This window comes from Salvelinus namaycush, chromosome 39, assembly GCF_016432855.1.
Source record: "Salvelinus namaycush isolate Seneca chromosome 39, SaNama_1.0, whole genome shotgun sequence".
Taxonomy (NCBI): Eukaryota; Metazoa; Chordata; class Actinopteri; order Salmoniformes; family Salmonidae; genus Salvelinus; species Salvelinus namaycush.
The window spans coordinates 4,967,112-4,990,703 of NC_052345.1; the positions used below are offsets into that span (position 1 = coordinate 4,967,112).

A 23,592-nucleotide genomic window follows, 5' to 3' on the forward strand; every position below is an offset into this window, starting at 1 on the left:
GACTCTGGTTCCTGTCTCCTGTTCCACATTTCACTACCCTGTTCTGGATTCAACTCATCATCGCTCCCTTGGATTCCCTTCCGGACCTGTTTGCCCTGTCCCAACCAAAGCTCACTCCAACCTCAGCCTCCACATCGGGTTTCCTACAACTCATCCAAGCTTCCCTGGATCTGCACTTCATCTCTCCCTGTGTTACAATAAATATCTTGGTTCATTCATCCCTGTTTCCTGGTCTGAGTCTGCTCTTGGGTTCTCCTGTGCTGCTCCGCTTAACATTTGACAATGCCCCTCTAGTAATTTAATAGGCTCTCTATGGGTTTACTGCGGCCCGCATGACACATGGCACATTCAATTGTATGATGACAAAAACGTCGCTTGACATTGAGCGCCATCAAGTGACGTCACTGTGTAAAACACCTTAATATTCGTTAATGAAGACAAATCGCTTCATAACCTATATCTGGCGTTGTGGCATACACATCATTCTCTATTTTTTTTATTATTTCCGTGATACATTTCTAGGTTCTCTTCACTTTAGAATCGGTTGTAGTGAACATGCATTTCCAGTGCATCCACACATAGTGGCTTCTGTCATGCCTTGATGAGCAGGTAAGAACATTTCCTAGATTTAAAAAAAACATGTAGACCTACATAGGAAGTGATAAATAATAGGTAAAATGTGGCCCGTCATATCCCTTATAAGTTTGTATGAGTTCAAATTAATGGCCAGTTAGCGCTCTGCTCACTGGTTCCAGAGCTAATGATGGCCTGTCTTATAGAGAAAGCTCATCAGAGAGTTCCTGACTCCTCAGGGGCAGGCTGCACTGTGAACCTACATCACTGTCAATCACATGAGAGGATGGATCCTCTTCAATGTTGAGAAAGCCTTCCTGAAAAAGGGAGAGAGACCTCAAGGTCCACAGGCAGTCAACCTGTCCAACACTTTCCTGTTTAGCTAATAATGAATCTAAATACATGGCCAAAAGTCTCTTTGCTGAATATATGACACAAAGTGACTGATGTGCATTCTGTGTTTCATTTGTAGATTTCAGGAAGAGAGAGTGGAGAAACCCCTACCTCATTGAGCTGGTAAGAAATATACTTCACTTTATAACCAGCGAGATGTGAAAGATCCATAATAGCCTGATCAAAATGACGTTGTCAAGTGTGTCAGGTGTTCAAAATGAGTTGTAAATGCTTTCATTCGTATAAACATTTGCCACTGCTAATATGCAACTCAGTATTCCACTACATTCAAACTCACAGACAGACATTGAAGGTGAGGAGTCGGCACAGGCTCGTCAACATCAAGCAGGATATTTGGAGAGAGCTCAATGTGGAGCGATGCCCGTCTCTCCGGTCTACTGGAATGACCGGCTCCTCTTATCCCTGTTTGTGACTATTTTCAGTGTAATACTGTAGTAATAGAGGCATGCTGTGTGTTTCATAAGGAATACATGCTATGCATTCAGAAAGTACTCATACCCCTTGACTTATTCCACATTTTGTTGTGTTAAAGCCCGAAATTCTAAATGGATGAAATTGTTGTTTTTTCCACCCATCTACACACAATACTCCATAATGACGAAGTCAAAACAGGATTGTAGACATTTTTGCAAATTGATTGAAAATGTAATATATAAATATCTTATCATAGACTGCTGTTTTAACCTCTATCAAAAGTCATAAGAGGAGCATTTAGAGATCACATGGAAAAGAGAGAAATACATGTTAAGTTCATTGTGGAGCAGCAGCAGCTCTTCATTGACAACGCAGAGAAACATGCCAAACCTGAGATCAAGTCAGAGGAGATGCTCCAGGTGGAGATTCCACAGGAAGTCAGGGAGGTCGTGGAGATCCTGGTGGACATGGCGGCAGAAAGAGACAGCACAAGGGACATCGTCCAAAGAGCCCTCACTGAAATCGGGACCAAGGTGACGAGCTGCCTCCAAGACCTTCCCGAAGCAGGTCGTGGTGCTCAGTTAAACCATCAGGACATTATCTCCCAGGTAATTCTTCAAGTGAATTACAAACCCTTTCAGAATTGACTTTCTCTGAAGGTCACCCCTCTTTTGAAGGATGCAGAAGCTCTCCTATGGTCCTTGTTATGGGAGCCAGGTCACGGGGGGCAGCTGGTCAACACTCTTCAGCAGTCCACAGATCACTTGGAGGTGGTGAAGAGGGTTAAACCAAGGCCTTATACCTTTCAATAAATGATGTTATGATAAACGGTAAGGTCTCCTCAGGAGACCTCTCTGTGTTGTTAACACCTGCTTTGAGTGTTGTGACCTTCAGACACTATCAGAAGGTGACGTTGGCGGCAGGTGGCGGCAGGGTAGCCTAGTGGTTAGAGCGTTGGGCTAGTAACCGAAAGGTTGCAAGTTCAAATCCCCGAGCTGACAAGGTACAAATCTGTCGTTCTGCCCCTGAACAAGGCAGTTAACCCACTGTTCCTAGGCCGTCATTGAAAATAAGAATTTGTTCTTAACTGACTTGTCTAGTTAAATAAAGGTTAAATGTAAGTCGCTCTGGATAAGAGCGTCTGCTAAATGACTTAAATGTAAGGTGTCTACGTTCAGACTCTTCCTGTCTGGATCCCACCATGGTTATCTGGTTTTCTGAGAACACAAGGCTGCCACAGACCTGATGAAACCAGCTCCCTGTCAGAAGATGCTTACACTCGTTCACCTTGTTATGACTCTATACTTGTGATGAAAGGTCAAGTTTCGGTCCAACCCACAAGATGGTTACTGCTGTCAGGGGAGTTTAGATTTATTAAAATGTTGTTGCCAGGGAAACTCACGCAAGGAGGACTGGGAGAGGATATATGAGTTACAGGATGTCTTAGACATTTTGCAGAACTTGGGGGGAAACTATCATATACTGTTATATTGTACTCCGTACCAACTTCTGCCTACAAATTGTATTACTAAAGGAGTATTTTAAACAGAGTCTGTGTTTCCTTTCCATTACTAATGTATGTTTGATAATTATATAGACCTGATCATTTGTTGAAGAAATTGACCAACAGTGGCCACGAACATCATGGAGAACCTGGAGGAGATACTAGGCCCCAGAACGGTGCTGGCGAGAGCACTTGGACTGGGATCAAACATCTTCAACCTCTATGAGGTTTGCCTTGTAGCTCTGTGGATAGCTAAGAGTGTACCTGATCGGTTTGCTGCTAACAAGGAGGGACTTATTACCCAGAGTATGATGGAGAACCATGCTCTAAGTTCTGGAGCCCATCCTACAACAGAACTATCTACAGCTGGTATATGAGGCTGAGGCTAGAGAAGCACCTCTTTCTGATGCCACCAGCACCACATTCCAGACCATCAAAGAAGATGATGACCAGCCTTCTCAGTCTTCAAGGACTGCGCTGGACAGGAAGTGGGGCATGACAAACCAAAGAAGATGACCAGCCTTCTCAGTCTTCGAGGACTGCGCTGGACAGGAAGTGGAGCATGACAAACCAAAGAAGATGACCAGCCTTCTCAGTCTTCGAGGACTGCGCTGGACAGGAAGTGGAGCATGACAAACCAAAGAAGATGAGGAGGATTCGCAACATCTTCAGAAGGAAATGTAATGAAGGGGCTTCTAAAGCCTATTACCACCACAAGACTCGTATATTAGAAGAGAATTCTAACAGCCTGACATTGTTATTTCATTTGTCTGTTATTATTTGGGAAATAGAATGATGGGATTTGGGCCTTGGCATTTCTGATTAGAAACCCCACAAGACTCCTACTAGAACGGAACTGTAACAGCCTGATATTTGTATTTTTTGTTCCTATTTTATTGTTGTTTTCTTCATTTTAAAGTATATTAATGTAACTTTTTTTATGCACACTGATTGAGATAAAACGACATGTTCAATCTATATTGTTACTCTGTGGTTGGATGTTGACGAAAGGATTTTAAATCATGTAGACGATGAAGAAATGATCTGTGCATTTTATACCCCATATGGTATACTCTTTTTATTAAAAAATGTACAAATATATACAATATATACAAATATTTTTGTTGAACAAATTTCACAAACAGTATAACTGACTTTACAAAAATGGATTTTCGACACGTAGAAATATTACAGTAATAACTGCTAAATCTTGAGATTGTAAATGAAAAAGGATAGATTTCATGTTGCTCTCATTTTCACAGTGACATTGATAAAAGATACAGAAATTTCACAAAATGTTCAGGAGTACTAGTCTATTAGTAGTGTACTAGTGATTTTATACTGGTACATTGAGTCAGTACTGCCAGTCAGACACATGGACATGTATCAATATCACACACATCCTAACTCATAGTTTAATGTGGCTACATACAACACAGGAACAATGAGAATTTATATTACTAAGTTATTACTTACTTATGTACAATATTTAGTTTTTTAACACATTTTAAAACTATTTAGGATCAACAACATTATAAAATATGGGGTCCTTCATCATCTCTAAGGTCTTTAAAGTACAAAAATACTCCCAACATCATCTAGGTCTAGGGTAATCTTCTGTTATGGACGGATACTACTTTGCTGAAAACACTTCTTTACAACTTTAGAAAGCATAGATTCCCATGCCAACCGTTGCCAGGGCTACACAGATCCCCAGCACCATTCTGAAGAGGGGTGATGCGTTGACCAGACTGGTCTGGATCTGAAGGGATCTAGCCGTCAGTTTCTCTCCTGAGAAAAGGAGGAATTATTAGTATTATCTAACACACTAACTGCATATGTACTAAATATCACCGTCATCATATTCAACCGGTGTGTGTGTGTGTGCGTGCGTTCGCACATGCATGTGCGTGTGTGTGTGTCTATGCCTGTGTCTGTATGTGTGAGTGTGTGTAACTTACCATCAGCCAGTTTGGAGTGTGTCGACGTGTGTCTTGTGCATCTATTTCTGGTTGTCGTATGCATGAGCTCACTTTCCCTCTCTGTCACAGACACCATCTTCTGAAGATCGTCAAAGACCTGCATCACAGATAGAGGCAAGACAACATCAGTCAAAAGTCAGCCATCTTATGTACAAAGAGCCAAGAAGCTCATTAAAAAAACTAAACGGCACTCACTTAGCTTATAGTTGAACACCAACCCTAATATCTAACCTTATATCACCCCTAAACCATGGCTGTTCCGTTTCCCTATTCCTCATCATCCCCCCATCCTCTCCTCCTCCACTCCTCTCCTCCTCCTCCACTCCTCTCCTCCACTCCTCTCCTCTCCTCCACTCCTCTCCTCTCCTCCACTCCTCTCCTCCACTCCTCTCCTCCTCCTCCACTCCTCTCCTCCTCCTCCACTCCTCTCCTCCTCCACTCCTCTCCTCCTCCTCCACCATTCCTCTCCTCCTCCTCCACTCCTCTCCTCCTCCTCCACTCCTCTCCTCCTCCTCCTCCTCCACCACTCCTCTCCTCCTCCTCCACTCCTCCTCACCTGGATGTTCAACTCGAAGGCTCTGACAGCCTCCTCCAGCATTCCTTTCCTCTCCTCCTCCTCCAGCTCTATGCTGTTCATTCTACTCCTGTACAGCTGTTTGAACAGGTTGGGGCTGCTCACGCCCGGGAAGGAAAAGAACGACAGACCCTCGCCACCCTTCAGCCCCAGAGACTTCTGGGTAATGCGGCCAAGGACTTGTCCGCCAGATAGGTCGCCGAGGTAGCGGGTGTATGCGTGGGCCACTAGGTACTCAGGGTTGTCTTTGCCGATCTGTGGGGGGAAGGAGAGAAAGAGAGAAAGAAAGAGAGAGAGTCAGTACAGTCATTGGTGTGAATGCACTATAAACCCATTCCAAGTAACCAAATTATTTTAAAAAGTGTCTCAACTTCTAACGTTTGGCTGAATTTACATTGGATTTTTGAAACCCTCATTTGCCCCCTTCATGGTTACATAAGGCAGGGTTTCCTAAACTTGGTCCTGGGGCCCATCTTGGGTGCACGTTTAGTTTTTTGTCCTAACACTACACAGATGATTCAAATAATCAAAGGTACACAGCTGATTCCAATAATGACATTTTTATGATGAGGTAGTTATTTGAATCAGCTGTGTGGTGCTAGGGCAAAAACTAAAATATGCACCCAGAGGAGGCCCCAGGATCGAGTTTGGGAAACCCTGTTATAAAGCATTATGGTACGAGTCAACTTCCATAGTAGCTGGTAGGTTAGACTCCAGACCAGTCCAGTTTAATACACACCTGTCTGAGTCTATGGGCATATATTTTAGTGGCAGCCGGTACAACAATCTTCTCTCTCCAGTCCTGCCCATAGAAATGCTCCAGGTCTCTCTCCACTGACTCCAGCCGTGCTAGTTCCAGGGGGAAGTATATAGGCGCGACACTTGGGTGGTTGGAGTTGTTGTCCAGAGCTTCCTCTAGTGCTTGATAGATCTCATAGAGGGAGCACAGGAGAAGCTGAGGAAAGGAGATAAGGAAAGGATATAAACTAGGGTTTAGTCTCAATACTTCCATTATATACAAAATACAGTACCTTGACCCACAACAGTTTCTAGCAGTACATGATAGAATGATGGAGCATGATGATGCACGGCGCTCCAGCTTGAAAAATGTTGCATGTCCACACTGAAGATTCGGATCAACTGATGGGAATTACAGTGTAGATAAGGAATCACAAGACTAATTGCGTTGTACTTGCTAGTATCTCCATTTACTAACATGCAGCAGAGGTTTAAACAGAGATATGAATAGATGAATACTCATCTTTGTCTTTATTAATGATATGTTAATGATTGATTACCTTGTACTGTGTCAGACTGACGTTTCCTCTCTGGTAGGCCAGCATCAGCTCAGTGTTCTCTGCTCTGACATGGCTGTCCTTGGTTACAGCTTTAATCTGCTCCGACAGATCACTGTGGGAGAGAGAGAGGAAAACACATTAACCCCTGTATTCAACCTGTAAAGTTACACCATTACTGTACTGTTCACAGAGAGAGAGAGAGAGAGAGAGAGAGAGAGAGAGAGAGAGAGAGAGAGAGAGAGAGAGAGAGAGAGAGAGAGAGAGAGAGAGAGAGAGAGAGAGAGAGAGAGAGAGAGAGAGAGAGAGAGAGAGAGAGAGAGAGAGAGAGAGAGAGAGAGATAAAGAGAGAGAGATAAAGAGAGAGAGAGAGAGATGGGGGTCATGTTAACTTCTGTTTTCAACCTGTGATAAAGACTGTCTTACACACTGAGCGTACATGACCCAGTTCACACACCGAGTGATGATTGACAGAAGGTTGAGACGGGGAATGCCCACTGACATATAGAACAGCTGGGTGACATGTCACTTAAAGGTGGAAAACCAACACAGGCCTATCAATGGAGGCTAACTGCTAACGAAGATAAGATACTGCAGGAGACGGGTCTATCAATGGAGGCTGACTGCTAACGAAGATAAGATACTGCAGGAGACGGGTCTATCAATGGAGGCTAACTGCTAACGAAGATAAGATACTGCAGGAGACGGGTCTATCAATGGAGGTTGACTGCTAACGAAGATAAGATACTGCAGGAGACGGGTCTATCAATGGAGGCTAACTGCTAACGAAGATAAGATACTGCAGGAGACGGGTCTATCAATGGAGGCTAACTGCTAACGAAGATAAGATACTGCAGGAGACGGGTCTATCAATGGAGGCAGACTGCTAACGAAGATAAGATACTGCAGGAGACGGGTCTATCAATGGAGGCAGACTGCTAACGAAGATAAGATACTGCAGGAGACGGGTCTATCAATGGAGGCTGACTGCTAACGAAGATAAGATACTGCAGGAGACGGGTCTATCAATGGAGGCTGACTGCTAACGAAGATAAGATACTGTAGGAGACGGGTCTATCAATGGAGGCTGACTGCTAACGAAGATAAGATACTGTAGGAGACGGGTCTATCAATGGAGGCTGACTGCTAACGAAGATAAGATACTGCAGGAGACGGGTCTATCAATGGAGGCTGACTGCTAACGAAGATAAGATACTGCAGGAGACGGGTCTATCAATGGAGGCAGACTGCTAACGAAGATAAGATACTGCAGGAGACGGGTCTATCAATGGAGGCTGACTGCTAACGAAGATAAGATACTGCAGGAGACGGGTCTATCAATGGAGGCTGACTGCTAACGAAGATAAGATACTGCAGGTGACGGCAAGTAGATCAGAGCAATAGACACCTACTCAGAAGAACACCCCAGGAAACACTGTCTCTTGCAAAAGCAGCATGTTTATAAGAAACAGTTCAGGTTGTCTGAGATCTTCATATGCTTGGTAGAGGCAAGCACAGAGACAGTGTATATTAACTGTCTGTTAAGTTAAATCAAAACACAGAAATCAGTAGCATGTATACTGCTGGCTGTAACAACAGTTCACAGCCTTACCTGTCTGTGAGCTCCACTTGTGTCTGCATCTTCTTCTCTGTCTCCATATCTGTGTTTACAACAGAGAAAACCATCAATATGACTGAGATAATACGGTGTCATACAGTATGATCTATAACAGAGTATACCATATAAACATGATATGTATGTTGATAATAAGCCTTTAAAATGATCACACATCAGATACTTGCATGTTGCTATATGACCCAAACAGGAATTGCAATGTCAGTTGCTATAGAAAGTTATGACTGAAAGCTATGACCCAGAAATGGCACAAAAGTCAAATTGTAAATCAGTTTTTTCACTCACCAGTTCACAAGTTCTACAATAGTTGGTCCTTTCTTTGTTGTTATATTCCCCCAATGATAGACTGTCTTCTCCTTCTCTCTCTTTGTCCCTAAGTGTACAATCCTTACTTTGTGTGCCTCCTCTCCGGTCTCTACCTCTCTTTATACTGTCCTCCCCTCCTCCCTCCCTTTTTCTCTTTCACGGGTTAGCTGAGCTGAGAGAAACAGGAAGCAGTAAACCTGACTCAACAACAGCTCTGCTAGGAACAGCTATGGGAACATTGTAGAGGGAGGGACTAGGACTAAACATGACAGGGCAACTTTAGGAATACTAGTAATGGAAAACTGGGGGAGGAGGGACCCACGCTTAACATGACAAGGTAACTTTAGGAATATAAATGGAAAACTGGAGGGAGGGCCCAATGCTTAACATGACAAGGCAACTTTAGGAATATAATTGGAAAACTGGAGGGAGGGCCCAATGCTTAACATGACAAGGCAACTTTAGGAACATAAATCAAAAACTGGAGGGAGGGGGGGACCAAGAGTAAACATGACTAACTTTTTTTACCACCCTGGAAAGAAGAGGGAGGAGTGAGGGAATAGCAATGGACAACTGGGGAGTATGGAGGGACTAGGACTAATCATGACAGAGCAACTTTAGGAACAACATGGAATGGTGACAGGAATGTAGGCTGGGAGGAGGGATCAGAAGTCAGCACTAACTAAACATGACAGTGCAACTTCAGCACTCTGGGGAGCAGAGGGAGGAGTGTTGAAATCCGGACTCTGTGTAAACTACACAGCACAATCACATGACTATGTTGTGTTTTGTCAAGAGGTGGTAGTAATCTAATGTTTGATGATTCAAGTTTGCTACTTGAAGTTCGCTAGTTGGCTCTTTGTGGGTCAATTATGTACGGTTTACTGTCCCATTATATATATACATATATATATATATATAAATATTTTAAAAAGGTAATGAAATACATGTGATTGAATACATTTTTCATAAACTCGTGAAATACTGTAAATTCCCCAACAGTAAATGCAGAAGAGGTAAGAACAATTACCCAACGTACAGGTCACATCGTGGTTTATGTGTCATTACTTTCTGATACATAGCAACATTTCATAATGGACTCGCTGACATTGCACTCTCCTGATGTTCAAGTGCAATGTCTAGCTAAAATATGAGTCACAGACACAGTGAACTTGAAGTCCAAATACACACGTATAACAAAGGGTTCCAAAAGGGTTCTTCGGCTGTCCCCATTGGATAACCTTTTTTGGTTGCAGGTAGAACCCTTTTTGGTTCCAGGTAGAACACCTTTGGGTTCCATGTAGAACCCTCTATGGAAAGGGATCTACATGGAACCCAAAAAGATTCTAGCCTACTTGGAACCAAAAAGATTCTACCTGCAACCAAAAAAGGTTAATCAAAGTGTTCTCCTATGGGGACAGCTGAAGAACCCTTTAAGGTTCTAGCACCTTATACTGTACTTTGTAGTTGTGTATTCTTTTGTTGAACTCCTCAGCCTCCTTCCACTAGACTAAGTCTCTGTGGATGTACTGTCCAGTACATTCAAGTAACATGGGTATAGACAGATGAATAGACACCTGTTGGTTTAATTGTTAACAGTGTAACCTAAATAGTCTCCACTGTTTCTGTACACACAGTGTGCTGCAATGCTGTTTGACTCATCTCTGACAGCCAAGTTCAACCTCCCTCTCTCTGTCACAACAAAGCACTCAATCATGCCTGGAAATGGCAGTGGCAATTTGGCAATGATGTATCACACTGAGAAGTAAACAACTATTCCTATTTAATTCCCTCTTAGGTCTAATATCAGTTGATGATTCATATATGACTGATATTGTTAATATGGTTATGCATTATAAGGGTATAATTATTCGATTTTGATGCCATAAGATTTAGTTTAAAGATTAATTTATTTAATGGAGAATAATCCATAACTGTAACTTTGTTGCAAGTCTGCAACAATGCAGCCAAATATATAGATTGTGTATAACTGGTGTGCCAAATTGTAGCAATAAAATAATTGGTCATAAAGGTTTAGGACGTGATTTTCATGCCGAAGCAGTCAGCGATAAGAATATTGCTTTGAACGCTTACCGTGATTCAGCGACTATGCGGACGTGAGGGAAGGGGGAGAAATGGGGTGAGAACGATTCGACCATTTCCTAAACATGAGTCCACGGAATTTGTACCAGCAGGGACTCGCATTCCAATGGTGTTGAAATCATCCCGCCAGCGAAGGTGACTCAAATTCAGGAAATTATGGAGCAACGATTTATCACCCATAAATTGAGTAGAGTAGGCTAGCCTGACAGTCTGTGAGTAAAAACATATGATTTTTATCACACGGCAAAATTGTAACATACATTGCAATGTTTTGTAAATAATACTTTCAACCAATAATACTGATTTTGTTAGCCTATGAAAAGTATAGGCCAAAGTCTCTTTTTACGTAAGCCACGCGCCTCCACCACGGTGTGCGTTATCCAGCGCGTGTGAGCACAGCAAACTTTGAACTCTTCAAAGATGGCGACAAGCGGTGGGTGAAGTTTGGAGATGGTCCATCAGTTATTTGTCGACACATCGGAAAGCCGAAACGGAGCTCTCTTGATCTGCTACCAATTCGTTGTTGAAAAACACATAGCTATTTCATAATCGAAATTACCGCGAGCTGTTGAGCAACATAGCCACCTCCGTACTGCGTTTACATTTGTGCGGAGCAGGTAGGCAGAGTGTTTGTTTAGAGGTGGTAGAATGCACCTGTTAGGAGGTTCAAATGCATGTTCTTGCCAGTGTGCCCAAGCAGCGTCTTTGCAATAGTAGCCTATTCAGTAGATTTGAACCTATACATTGTATCATGTAATGTCCATCGATTTTAATGTCTATATTACTGCCTCTCTTTCCCAGGTGTAGAAGATGGAGGGAGAGGTGGGCCTTGTGACCAGCCGCAGTCAGAGGGAGAAGAAAAGATCCTACAAAGATTTCCTGAGAGAGGGGGATGAGGATGATGACCTAGTGGCGGACGAGGAACAACTTGTTGTCAAAGAACGCAAATGCAAGAAGTCATACAAGAAGGAGAGGAGACATTCAGGTTTGGAACGCGGATACATAGTGAGCGTGACTATGACATTTAGAGCAATGGCACCCTGTTCCCTACATAGTGCACTACTTTTGACCATGGTCAAAACTAGTGCACTATGTAAGGAATAGGGTGCCATTTGGGATGCACATCTCCCTGTCATTTTGGCTCAATCTCATAGGTGCTGCATCCTTACGTACTCTCTACAGGTGACCACACCCACCCCCACAGTTGGACCAATGGCAGTGCAGGACCGGAGTTGTATGTTCTCTCCCATCACCAGTATGACCACCAGACCTGTGAATCACCAGACGAATGGTTGACAGAGGGGGAGAGAATTGAGGAAGTGAGTGAATAGGTGGGGTGAGTCTCCATTTTATGTCCTTGATTCCTTGCAGCCTCAGACGTTCTCCTCTGATGAGGTTTAAGAAGGAGTCAAGGAGAGGATACAAGGAATCAACAAAAATACAATTGAGATTCACCTGGGGACTAAGGCCTCTTTCTGTAGTTGGTTAGTAAGAGGAAGACCAAGTTGCCCTCTAGACACTGACCTAAGGTATGCCTAGCATTTCCCCACTAGTGATTAATGTTAAGGATATAGGGAGGGTGTACTGATCCTAGATCTGTGTCTAAAAGAGCAGCTTCTAGGTGTTATTGTGTAAAATGGACAGCAGAGGGCAGTGCTTGGTAAGTTTCCTTCCACTGATCTTCTTTTCTGCTTCTTACTCATCCCTCATTTTTTCCCCCCCGCTCCTCTCCCAGAGTAGGGATGAGTCTACCATGCCATCGTTCTGGATGTACATGGACGACCAGCAGAACGAGATAAGAGCGGAGGCCTCTACAGCTAGTTGCAGTTTCATGACCCCTGATACCACAGACTCACCCATGTTGACAGGGCCTGAGGTAGACCCAGTGAACGCGGCGGCCCACCTACAGCTGCTGGGGGAATCGCTGTCTCACATTGGCCACCGGCTTCAGGGAACTAAGGTGGGCTGGTTGAACACGGTTGGCTTCATTGTCCTCACACTGAAAGGCTACTGAATACGGACATGTAATGCAAGCATTGTTTGATTGAAGTTGCTGATAGTTTGATGAATCTCGCTCTCTTTTGCCCTGACCCTCCCTTTATTTCTGTGTCTCTTTCCCTGTCTGTCTCTCTTTCTGTCTCTCTCTAGGAGATGATGGCAGTGTCAGGTAGTCTGTCTGTGTTACTGGACTCTCTACTGTGTGCCCTGGCTCCCCTGGCCTGTCTCACCTCTCTGGTCCCCGAGCTACGCAGCTGCCCTTCACACTCACACACACTGGTGAGGCTTACACACACACACACACACACACACACACACACACACACTGGTGAGGCTTACACACACACACACACACACACTGGTGAGGCTTACACACACACACACACACTGGTGAGGCTTACACACACACACACACACACACACACACACAAATTCAGTAGCTGTCAAATGATTAGGACCCTCACCACCAACTTCTATTATCACTGTCTTTCTTCTAGGCAAAGACTCTGGACAACATTGCCTATGTGATGCCTGGTTTGTGAAGTCTGTCTGATGAGGAGAAGAGCCTTAACCAGGGCAAGCAGGACGTTGTCATACTTTGAAAAGATGTTCCTTCCTGTCTGTTTGGGGCCTTTTGAAGGGATGGGGGAAAATAAGCCATTTGTTTTAAGAGGGGCTTAAGCGACGTCCCAATCTGCACGGAGAGCTCTACTTTACCTCTATCCAAAGTTATCTGGGTTCATATTGAATTTGAAAGATAAACCATTTGTTTAGTTTCATTGTTTTATGTGTTCAATTAAAACGTGTTTTGTTCATGCACTCGTTTTGATATTTTTCTAACTTGGCAAGTGCTTCTAATCAACGGTTCATTCATTATTGTTCCAGATGAAATACTTTGATTATTTAAGAGAATCATTTCCACTTCTTGAGCTCTGACTCATCACGTAAGACTGTCAGTGTCTGTTCTCACAACAGCCACATACTTTTAGACTGACTGGATGTCAGACAATGCCTGAGACGCTAGAGTGCTTCTTCTGGTTTAACCCTAACCTTAACTGTAAGACACTGTACTGGGTATCTTGCTACTTGGGTATCATTTTCCAGGGCCATGTTCATTTGCCAGAAGTTGTTGAACGTTGCAGATCGACTAGAAATGCCATGAATAGAGCCAATGTGATTCCTTTTTCTACATATCAAAGAGGCATGTTTGTTCTACATAGCATATTTCTCTGAACATTCCAAAATGTTGCGTCCTGCTGTACACACCCCAGATATTCAGCCATACCTGTAGAACTAATCTAGCTCATAATGTACCATCACATATACAGTACCAGTACCAGCTTGGACTCATTCCTGGCTTTTTCTTTAGTTTTACTATTTTCTAGACTGTGGAATAATATTGAAGACTAAACTGAAATAACACATGGAATCATGTAGTAACCCAAAAAGTTAAGTCAAATTATATTTTCTATTTGAGATTCTTCAAGGTATCCACCCTTTGCCTTGATGAACAGAATGTGACAGGCAGAACGGGTGTTGTATGTGGAGAATGAGGGCTGCAGTAGATATCTCAGATAGGAGGGAGTGAGGCCTAAGAGGGTTTTATAAATAAGCATCAACCAGTGGGTCTTGCGACGGGTATACAGAGATGACCAGTTTACAGAGGAGTATAGAGTGCAGTGATGCTTCCTATAAGGAGCATTGGTGGAATATCTGATGGCCGACTGGTAAAGAACATCTAGCCGTAACCTTACCTGCCTTGGAAAAGTTCATTTTTGGAATTTCTTTCCTTAATGCGTTTGAGCCAATCAGTTGTGTTGTAACAAGGTAGGGATGGTATACAGAACATAGCCCAAGTCCATATTATGGCAAGAACAGCCCTATATAAGCAAAGAGAAATGACAGTCCGTCACTACTTTAAGACAAGAAGGTCAGTCAATCTGGAAATTTTCAACAACTTTGAAAGTTTCTTCAATTGCAGTCGCAAAAACCATCAAGTGCTATGATAAAACTGGCTCTCACGAGGACCGCCACAGGAATGGAAGACCCAGAGTTACCTCTGCTGCAGAGGATAAGTTCATTAGAGTTACCAGCCTCAGAAATTGCAGCCCAAATAAATGCTTCACAGAGTTCAAGTAACAGACACATCTCAACATCAACTGTTCAGAGGAGACTGAGTGTATCAGGGCTTCATGGTCGAATTGCTGCAAAAAAACACTAGTAAAGGACACCAATAAGGAGAAGAGACTTGCTTGGGCCAAGAAACACGAGCAATGGACATTAGACCAGTGGAAATCTTTCCTTCGGTCTGATGAGTCCAAATTTGAGATTTCTGGTTCCAACCGCCGTGTTTTTGTGAGACGCAGAGCAGGTGAACGGATGATCTCCTCATGTGTGGTTCCCACAGAGAAGCAACAGGACAATGACCCCAAACAAACCTCCAGGCTGTGTAAGGGCTATTTGACCAAGAAGGAGAGTTATGGAGTGCTGCATCATATGACCTGGCCTCCACAAACACCCAACCTCAACCCAACTGAGATGGTTTGGGATGTGTTGGAATGCAGAGTGAAGAAAAAGCAGCCAACAAATGCTCAGCATATGTGGGAACTCCTTCAAGACTGTTGGAAAAGCATTCTTCATGAAGCCTGTTGAGAGAATGCCAAGAGTGCAAAGCTGTCATCAAGGCAAAGGGTTTGTTTTATATGTTTTGATTTGTTTGATATGTTTTGATTTGTTAAACACTTTTTTGGTTACTACATGATTCTGTATGTGTTATTTAGTGGTTTTGATGTCCACTATTATTCTATATTGTAGAAAATAGTAAAAATAAAGAAAAACTCTTGAATGAGAAGGTTTATTAACTTTTGACTGGTACTGTAGATTGGTACCCACTCTCTCCATCATAGGCCATCGCCACCCATGTACCCCTCATTGGCTGTGGTGAACGTTTGGCATGAGTGTCACTGTTTACCACTCCGCCTCTCCACGGAATACCTGGTGTAGCCTCTGAACAATAGAGCCAGAGAATGTTGCTGTGTTTCAGCGTGTGACAGAGAAAGGGAGTGTGTACTAGGTAGACCGGTGACTCAGTGATACTGACACTCCTTAATCCATGTAGTTTGGCTGTATTTAGAGGTAGATGAAGGATAGATGTTGCCATAACAGACTGATAGAGGTGAGAAGGATTATATAGGAGAGACAAGTCGGTTCAGAGCGATTGGGTTCATCTGAGAGAAGGAAGGAGAAGACGTACAGGGATACAGACAGAAAACCCAGCAACCCATTCCAACAAACTCCTATCTGGGTAAGGGTGATACCTCAGTAGATTTAGTTGGTTGATGTGTGCACCGTGTATGTCAGTCAGGAGGGTTCTTAAAACTGAACATATCATAGACTCTAAGGTATTTAAAAGCCTTGAATTTCTTCATATTTAACGTGATCTAATCTAAATCAAGACGCCTGTGAAAGTGAAGCTGTTGCTACAGTACTGTTTCTCCTACACCTCACGGAGGTCTTCATTTGACCTCAACACCTGATGCAATGCCACCCTGCCATGTGTAGGCAGTAAACGATATGGTTGTTTAAACTGCTCATAATGCACAGGACCGGGTCTGTTCCAGTTTCGCTGCTAGGAGAATAGGAGTGTTAAGAGTTGACAGGATATGGTTGTTTAAACTGCTCATAACGCACAGGATCAGGTCTGTTCCAGTTTCGCTGCAAGGAGAATAGGAGTGTTAAGAGTTGACAGGATATGGTTGTTTAAACTGCTCATAACGCACAGGATCAGGTCTGTTCCAGTTTCGCTGCAAGGAGAATAGGAGTGTTAAGAGTTGACAGGATATGGTCATCTGTGGTTAGAAACACGGGATAGAAACAACAGGTTGTCAGGGAGTATCTAACGGAAGTAGGCCTACATGCTGTATACGTAGTACTGTTTGTACGGTTTTTATGTTCTGTTACTATGAGCATGAAGTGTACATTGTGTGTATTACTCCACACGTTGTTCTAAACAGAATGTAGTTGGACAGGCCTGGCAGGCGTGTGGGGGTGTGGCTGGAAATTGGCCACCCATGCACATGATGCATACACACACAAGGAAAGAGAGATGGGGAGAGAACAGAGAGAATAGAGGAGGAAAGTTTGACACTACATAGGTAGATCAGTGAACACAGAAAATACCTCACCTGTAACTTGAACCTTTGCATTTCTGATACACACATTACAATTGAAAGATAGATACGCACACACCAGACACACAACTTCAAAGGTGTTCACTGACAGTAAGCATTTATTTGTAACATCTCTTCTGGATTATCTTCTGAATTATAATTGTCATAGGATGACTGACCTAGGTTAGATGATAAGACAGGAGGCAACCCAGCCCACATTTCCAGTTTAACTTTCAGGTGTGTTAATCATGGCAGTTAGACAGACTGGGTGTGAGAGAAAAGCCAGCGGCTACAGACAAAGACACACACCCTTACATGTTATTCCCATGCTGATAACTAGTGGTATGGAGAACAAAGTCATTTATTCACGCCAATGAACATCAACTTGACCATCAGGCATACTGTAAGTAATACCTCTTCAGTATCTGTAACCAATCTCTCTCTCTTTCAGCTATGACTGACGTCCTCCCCGGCAGCCATGCCGGAACTCCAGAGCCAGAGCTCCGCCTGGTCCTCCTAGGGACCATCGGCTGTGGCAAGACCCTGTCAGGAGACACCCTCCTGGGCCAGTCCTCCTCCGGCTCTCCTTCCTCCTCTGGTTCTTCCCCCAGGCTTTGCCAGCTGAGGCGTGGGGCCTCTGAGGGCCGGAGGTTGACTGTGGTGGAGGCCCCTCGCTGGTACTGGAGCGGGGGCCACATGGAGGCTGGGGTGAGGAAGGAGACAGAGAGGGCACTTGAGCTGGCTGCCCAGGGGCCACACGCCTTCCTGCTGCTGGTTCCTGTCGGCCAGTTCACTGAGGTGGGTCTAATAGTTCTCTAATCGTTCAGAGAAGTTCTATGTTTCTTTGTTATTGTGTCTCTGGTGTTTTGTCATGTAGTTTTACTATGGTGTTGTGAGTCTTGAACAGTCTCTATGTTCTGTGTTATTTCCTTTTGTTTGACTTAATGATGCACATTGTGCTTATGAATACCATCTATTTGCATCGTCCTAATTGATCCAGGTGGAGCGCAGAGTGCCCGCTGAGCTGGAGGAGGTGTTTGGGGAGGGGGTGTTGAAACACACCCTGGTGCTGTTCACCTGTGGAGACTACCTGATGGGCCGGGGGGCGGGACAGTACCTGGAGGGAGAGGACCCTGGGCTCAGGGAGGTGATTGACAGGTGTGGGGGCCAATACCATGTCATCAACAACCGCCGACCGCAGGACAGGGAGCAGGTCAGGGAGCTGCTGGAGAAGGTAACCATGACAACCATCCCATCTTATAATGATAGTGATAACAATGGATCCAATTGATGTAGTGCCTGTATGTGCTCTATGTGCTTCTACTGTCAATTTGTAGGACCCACCCACTTTATTGACACATCACTTTATTGACACATCACTTTCAAATACTTTATTGCTATGTCCACGGAATGTTGCAAATACGTTTAACTACCCTGTTGGTATTTTATATTTGAGGCACTGTGCTTTATTGAAGGTGGAGAACATGGTACAAAAGAACAGAGGATGCTACATACGACAAAACACCCTGCAGAGAGAGATGGAAGAACAAGCGATGGGGAGAGAGAGGGAACTGAAGGAGAATGTGGACAAACAAGCGAGGGAGAGAGAGAGGGAACTGAAGGAGAAGGTGGACGAACAAGCGAGGGAGAGAGAGAGGGAACTGAAGGAGAAGGTGGACGAACAAGCGAGGGGGAGAGAGAGGGAACTGAAGGAGAAGGTGGAAGAACAAGCGAGGGGGAGAGAGAGGGAACTGAAGGAGAAGGTGGAAGAACAAGCGAGGGAACTGAAGAAGGTGGAAGAACAAGCGAGGGAGAGAGAGAGGGAACTGAAGAAGGTGGAAGAACAAGTGAGGGAGAGAGAGAGGGAACTGAAGGAGAAGGTGGAAGAACAAGCGAGGGAGAGAGAGAGAGAACTGAAGAGGTACAAAGTGAAGGAGGAGAAAGAGACTGTGCTGGAATCTAGACACGTCACAAACACTGAGGCACGCAGATATTGTGGAAGCCAGAAAAGAGAGGTTACATCTAACTCTGCTATAGAGAGGAGAAGAGAGGAAGAGAGGGAAGAGATCAAGAGAGGGGAAGAGAGTGAGGAGATGGAAAACTGGAAGGAAGAGCTGGAGAAGATAAAGAAAGAGAGGGATGAGATAATGAAGAGCAGGAAAGAGAAGGAAGAGATGGAGAGAAAAATAGAGGAAGAGTGGGAGAAGAGAAGAAAAGATGAGATGGAGAAGAGAAGGAAGAGAAGGGGGAGAGAGAGGGAACTGAAGGAGAAGGTGGAAGAACAAGCGAGGGAGAGAGAGAGGGAACTTAAGGAGAAGGTGGATGAACAAGCGAGGGGGAGAGAGAGGGAACTGAAGGAGAAGGTGGAAGAACAAGCGAGGGGGAGAGAGAGGGAACTTAAGGAGAAGGTGGAAGAACAAGCGAGGGGGAGAGAGAGGGAACTGAAGGAGAAGGTGGAAGAACAAGCGAGGGAGAGAGAGAGGGAACTGGAATCTAGACACGTCACCAACACAGAGACACGCAGATATTGGGGAAACAGGAAAAGAGAGGTTACACCTAACTCTGCTATAGAGAGAAGAAGAGAGGAAGAGAGGGAAGAGATCAAGAGGAGAAGGGAAGAGATGGAGAGGAAAAGAAGGGAAGAGGGGGAAGATATGGAAGAGAAAGTGACTGTGAAACCCTTGGTTAACTGTCTTCAATCAACACCAACACCAACACCACAGCAGCAGCCAACAGAGGCCCAGAATGGTGGTCCAGCACTGTTCACGAGGATCCCTAGTTTCCATCTGACTGAAGGTAAAGACCCCTTTTGTATGGAAACTGTCTGCTAGTCACACTTCGGTATGGATGTATATGTCCATTACTCAAACCAAGCTCAAACAAACTACTATGACACTGAAAGTAATGTGTGGTAATGAAGGGTTGTTCACTAGACTATGTTCATCTGTTGTAATTTTATATTTTTGTCTCTAGAGGGCGCTATACTCTCACAGCTGTCCGAACTCGAAGCAAAACCATCCCAGAAAGTTGTTAATACCTGTAAGTCACATACTTCTCAGTGTAACACAACAATATCAATTATGGTGTTATTTAACTTTTCCCCATTTCATCTAAATGTGAGAGAGATCTAAACATACTGTCTGTCCTTGTCAGTCTGCCACAGAATCAACAGCTTTGGAGTGATCTAAACATACTGTCTGTCCTTGTCAGTCTGCCACAGAATCAACAGCTTTGGAGAGATCTAAACATACTGTCTGTCCTTGTCAGTCTGCCACAGAATCAACAGCTTTGGAGTGATCTAAACATACTGTCTGTCCTTGTCAGTCTGCCACAGAATCAACAGCTTTGGAGTGATCTAAACATACTGTCTGTCCTTGTCAGTCTGCCACAGAATCAACAGCTTTGGAGTGATCTAAACATACTGTCTGTCCTTGTCAGTCTGCCACAGAATCAACAGCTTTGGAGTGATCTAAACATACTGTCTGTCCTTGTCAGTCTGCCACAGAATCAACAGCTTTGGAGTGATCTAAACATACTGTCTGTCCTTGTCAGTCTGCCACAGAATCAACAGCTTTGGAGTGATCTAAACATACTGTCTGTCCTTGTCAGTCTGCCACAGAATCAACAGCTTTGGAGTGATCTAAACATACTGTCTGTCCTTGTCAGTCTGCCACAGAATCAACAGCTTTGGAGTAGATCTAAACATACTGTCTGTCCTTGTCAGTCTGCCACAGAATCAACAGCTTTGGAGTGATCTAAACATACTGTCTGTCCTTGTCAGTCTGCCACAGAATCAACAGCTTTGGAGGAGATCTAAACATACTGTCTGTCCTTGTCAGTCTGCCACAGAATCAACAGCTTTGGAGATGATCTAAACATACTGTCTGTCCTTGTCAGTCTGCCACAGAATCAACAGCTTTGGGAGTGATCTAAACATACTGTCTGTCCTTGTCAGTCTGCCACAGAATCAACAGCTTTGGAGTGATCTAAACATACTGTCTGTCCTTGTCAGTCTGCCACAGAATCAACAGCTTTGGAGTGATCTAAACATACTGTCTGTCCTTGTCAGTCTGCCACAGAATCAACAGCTTTGGAGTGATCTAAACATACTGTCTGTCCTTGTCAGTCTGCCACAGAATCAACAGCTTTGGAGTGATCTAAACATACTGTCTGTCCTTGTCAGTCTGCCACAGAATCAACAGCTTTGGAGTGATCTAAACATACTGTCTGTCCTTGTCAGTCTGCCACAGAATCAACAGCTTTGGAGTGATCTAAACATACTGTCTGTCCTTGTCAGTCTGCCACAGAATCAACAGCTTTGGAGTGATCTAAACATACTGTCTGTCCTGTCAGCTAAACATACTGTCTGTCCTTGTCAGTCTGCCACAGAATCAACAGCTTTGGAGTGATCTAAACATACTGTCTGTCCTTGTCAGTCTGCCACAGAATCAACAGCTTTGGAGTGATCTAAACATACTGTCTGTCCTTGTCAGTCTGCCACAGAATCAACAGCATTGGAGTGATCTAAACATACTGTCTGTCCTTGTCAGTCTGCCACAGAATCAACAGCTTTGGAGTGATCTAAACATACTGTCTGTCCTTGTCAGTCTGCCACATAATCAACAGCTTTGGAGTGATCTAAACATACTGTCTGTCCTTGTCAGTCTGCCACAGAATCAACAGCTTTGGAGTGATCTAAACATACTGTCTGTCCTTGTCAGTCTGCCACAGAATCAACAGCTTTGGAGAGATCTAAACATACTGTCTGTCCTTGTCAGTCTGCCACAGAATCAACAGCATTGGAGAGAAGACAACCTCCTCCTCCCCCTCCTCCTCCTCCTCCCAGTCAGAGTTGCGTGTGGTTCTGCTGGGTAGGTCAGGGTCAGGGAAGAGTGCAGCAGGTAATATCATACTGGGTCGGGAGGAGTTTGTGTCTCGACCAGACATTACCACAGCCGTCACTCAGGACTGTCAGAAGAGCAGGGCCCTCGTCGCCGGGAGACGGGTTAGTGATTGATTAATCGTTATTACAGCTTTATTGGGTTTCTATTTTCTTAATCATTGAATAATATGAGTTCTATTAAGTTCTATTAAGTTCTATTGAGGTCTATTGAGGTCTATTGAGTTCTATTGGGGTCTATTGAGTTCTATTGAGGTTTATTGAGTTCTATTGAGTTCTATTGAGGTCTGCAGTTTGACTTGTTTCAAACTGAAAACCATCAAGTATTGTGTCTAAGAATGTTATAGTGTTAATGACTGTAAACACTTTCACAGTAAATGGGGGGGGGGTCAAGTTGAACTTTTGCGTCAGTAAAATCAATATAGTAGTGACCTCAAATGACCAGCTACATGCCAGTAATTTCAGACCTGAACAAATCCTCTTCTCCTCTTCTTTATCCTCCCTCCCCCTCCAGGTGGCAGTGGTGGACACTCCAGACTGGTTCCGCTCCGAGCACCCTCCAGACGTGGTCCGTTCCCAGCTGTCGTCCTGTGTGGCCCTCTCGGCCCCTGGCCCCCACGCCTTCATCCTCTGTGTCCCCGTGGACCAACCAGCCCAGGCAGAGCTACAGGCTCTAGGGGCCCTAGAGAAAGTCTTTGGTCCCGGGGCGGTCCGGACCCACACCCTGGTCCTCTTCACTCACTCCGATCGGTTGAAGGAGAGCGGGAAAGTGGGAGTGGAAGGAGTGGAGAAGTATATTTCCAGCCAGAGGAGAGATTTGTTGGAGTTGGTTAAACGATGTGGGGATCGGTATCATGTGATGGAGAGAGGGAGCGGAGGAGAAGAGGAGGAGGAGAGGAAGAGGAGGAGTGTGGTGGAGTTATTGGAGAAGGTGGAGCAGACGGTGAGAGAGGGAGGAGGAGAGTGTTTCTCCTGTCCGCTCTTCCAGGAGGCGGAGGATAGGGTGAGACAGAGACAGAAGGAGATAGTGAGGGAGAGGAGAGGAAGAGGAGAGGAGGTGAAGAGACAAGCGCTTCATTCCTACTCCATGCAGCCCTTGAGAGAGACAGAGGAAGAGGTGGATGAGGAGGAGATAGAGAGAACGAGAGAGGAGGCGGAGAAGAGTGTGAGCGCCCTGGAATTGGAAAATCTTCCCTCGCTCTCGTCCTCCTCTGCATGGTCTTCGTCGCTCCTTCGCTCGGTGTGGGAGACGGTGGGGGCGGGAGCGAGTAAGGTAGCGAGTAAGGTCCCCAAGCTGACGGCTGGAGGTGCGCTGCTGGGTGGGGTGGTGGGCGTGTTCTTTGGAGGGCCCATAGGGGGCGCTATAGGGGCCACTGCTGGATCTGTGGTCACTGAGGTGGGGAGAAGGAGGTTTAGCAAGACAAAGAACTCAGCAGAAGAGACAGACGCCACAGGGAGAATAGAGGGAGAAATGTTGGACAAGGTGTTGAAAACTGAGTGAGAGAGTCAGATCCACACAAGTTGATATGGATGTACAGTACAGCATTTTATGAGAGATTATGTGATAGGTTTCTACCAACGATATATCCACAGGTGATTGCCTGTGACTGTGCAGACATTGTATATATCTGTGATTATAAGCTGGGTGGGTCGAGCCCTGAATGCTGATTGGCTGACAGCCGCGGTATATCAGACAGTATACCATGGGTATGACAAACATTTAT

The 23,592-nt window shown here is 44.6% G+C and overlaps 4 protein-coding genes across 6 annotated transcripts; 3 read left to right on the forward strand and 1 right to left on the reverse strand.

The window, feature by feature from the left end:
• Positions 1-3,948: 3,948 nt before the first annotated feature.
• Positions 3,949-8,814, reverse strand: LOC120032519 (heme oxygenase-like). The gene is made up of 7 exons (XM_038978652.1): positions 8,678-8,814; positions 8,369-8,417; positions 6,760-6,871; positions 6,201-6,416; positions 5,444-5,716; positions 4,867-4,984; positions 3,949-4,696 (listed from the first exon to the last, which is right to left on the reverse strand). The coding sequence occupies exons 2-7, from the start codon at positions 8,413-8,415 to the stop codon at positions 4,569-4,571; spliced, it is 894 nt and encodes a 297-aa protein (XP_038834580.1). The 5' UTR covers positions 8,416-8,417; positions 8,678-8,814; the 3' UTR covers positions 3,949-4,568.
• Positions 8,815-10,915: 2,101 nt separating this feature from the next.
• Positions 10,916-13,618, forward strand: LOC120032899 (HMG domain-containing protein 4-like). Of its 3 annotated transcripts, none has more exons than XM_038979134.1 (6): positions 10,916-10,936; positions 11,603-11,786; positions 11,984-12,120; positions 12,537-12,761; positions 12,950-13,078; positions 13,297-13,618. In XM_038979134.1, exons 2-6 carry the CDS (start codon positions 11,612-11,614, stop codon positions 13,339-13,341), a joined length of 711 nt encoding a protein of 236 aa, XP_038835062.1. In that variant the 5' UTR covers positions 10,916-10,936; positions 11,603-11,611; the 3' UTR covers positions 13,342-13,618. The 3 variants fall into 3 exon arrangements, with proteins under 3 accessions (XP_038835062.1, XP_038835061.1, XP_038835060.1); XM_038979133.1 differs by lacking the exon at positions 10,916-10,936 and adding an exon at positions 10,995-11,013; XM_038979132.1 differs by lacking the exon at positions 10,916-10,936 and adding an exon at positions 11,097-11,418.
• A 3,297-nt stretch (positions 13,619-16,915) lies between these two features.
• Positions 16,916-19,539, forward strand: LOC120032470 (GTPase IMAP family member 7-like). Its single transcript, XM_038978575.1, has 4 exons — positions 16,916-17,766; positions 17,969-18,202; positions 18,444-19,122; positions 19,508-19,539. The coding sequence occupies exons 1-4, from the start codon at positions 17,422-17,424 to the stop codon at positions 19,537-19,539; spliced, it is 1,290 nt and encodes a 429-aa protein (XP_038834503.1). The 5' UTR covers positions 16,916-17,421.
• LOC120033048 (GTPase IMAP family member 7) lies at positions 19,332-23,592 on the forward strand. Its single transcript, XM_038979333.1, has 4 exons — positions 19,332-19,764; positions 19,942-20,007; positions 21,747-21,973; positions 22,383-23,592. The coding sequence occupies exons 1-4, from the start codon at positions 19,590-19,592 to the stop codon at positions 23,367-23,369; spliced, it is 1,455 nt and encodes a 484-aa protein (XP_038835261.1). The 5' UTR covers positions 19,332-19,589; the 3' UTR covers positions 23,370-23,592.

Coding starts and splice junctions, on each gene's coding strand:
- LOC120032519 (XM_038978652.1), bottom strand. CDS start 8,415: ATGGAGACAGAGAAGAAGATGCAGACACAAGTGGAGCTCACAGACAG. Junction 6,872..8,368: donor CAAGTGGAGCTCACAGACAG/GTAAGGCTGTGA, acceptor TCTCTCCCACAG/TGATCTGTCGGAGCAGATTA. Junction 6,417..6,759: donor TCAGTCTGACACAGTACAAG/GTAATCAATCAT, acceptor TCCTTTCCTCAG/CTTCTCCTGTGCTCCCTCTA.
- LOC120032899 (XM_038979134.1), top strand. CDS start 11,612: ATGGAGGGAGAGGTGGGCCTTGTGACCAGCCGCAGTCAGAGGGAGAAG. Junction 11,787..11,983: donor GAAGGAGAGGAGACATTCAG/GTTTGGAACGCG, acceptor TACTCTCTACAG/GTGACCACACCCACCCCCAC. Junction 12,762..12,949: donor ACCGGCTTCAGGGAACTAAG/GTGGGCTGGTTG, acceptor GTCTCTCTCTAG/GAGATGATGGCAGTGTCAGG.
- LOC120033048 (XM_038979333.1), top strand. CDS start 19,590: ATGGAGAGGAAAAGAAGGGAAGAGGGGGAAGATATGGAAGAGAAAGTG. Junction 20,008..21,746: donor CCAGAAAGTTGTTAATACCT/GTAAGTCACATA, acceptor TGTCCTTGTCAG/TCTGCCACAGAATCAACAGC. Junction 21,974..22,382: donor CCCTCGTCGCCGGGAGACGG/GTTAGTGATTGA, acceptor CTCCCCCTCCAG/GTGGCAGTGGTGGACACTCC.
- LOC120032470 (XM_038978575.1), top strand. CDS start 17,422: ATGACTGACGTCCTCCCCGGCAGCCATGCCGGAACTCCAGAGCCAGAG. Junction 18,203..18,443: donor TCAGGGAGCTGCTGGAGAAG/GTAACCATGACA, acceptor GCTTTATTGAAG/GTGGAGAACATGGTACAAAA. Junction 19,123..19,507: donor GAGGGATGAGATAATGAAGA/GCAGGAAAGAGA, acceptor TTGGGGAAACAG/GAAAAGAGAGGTTACACCTA.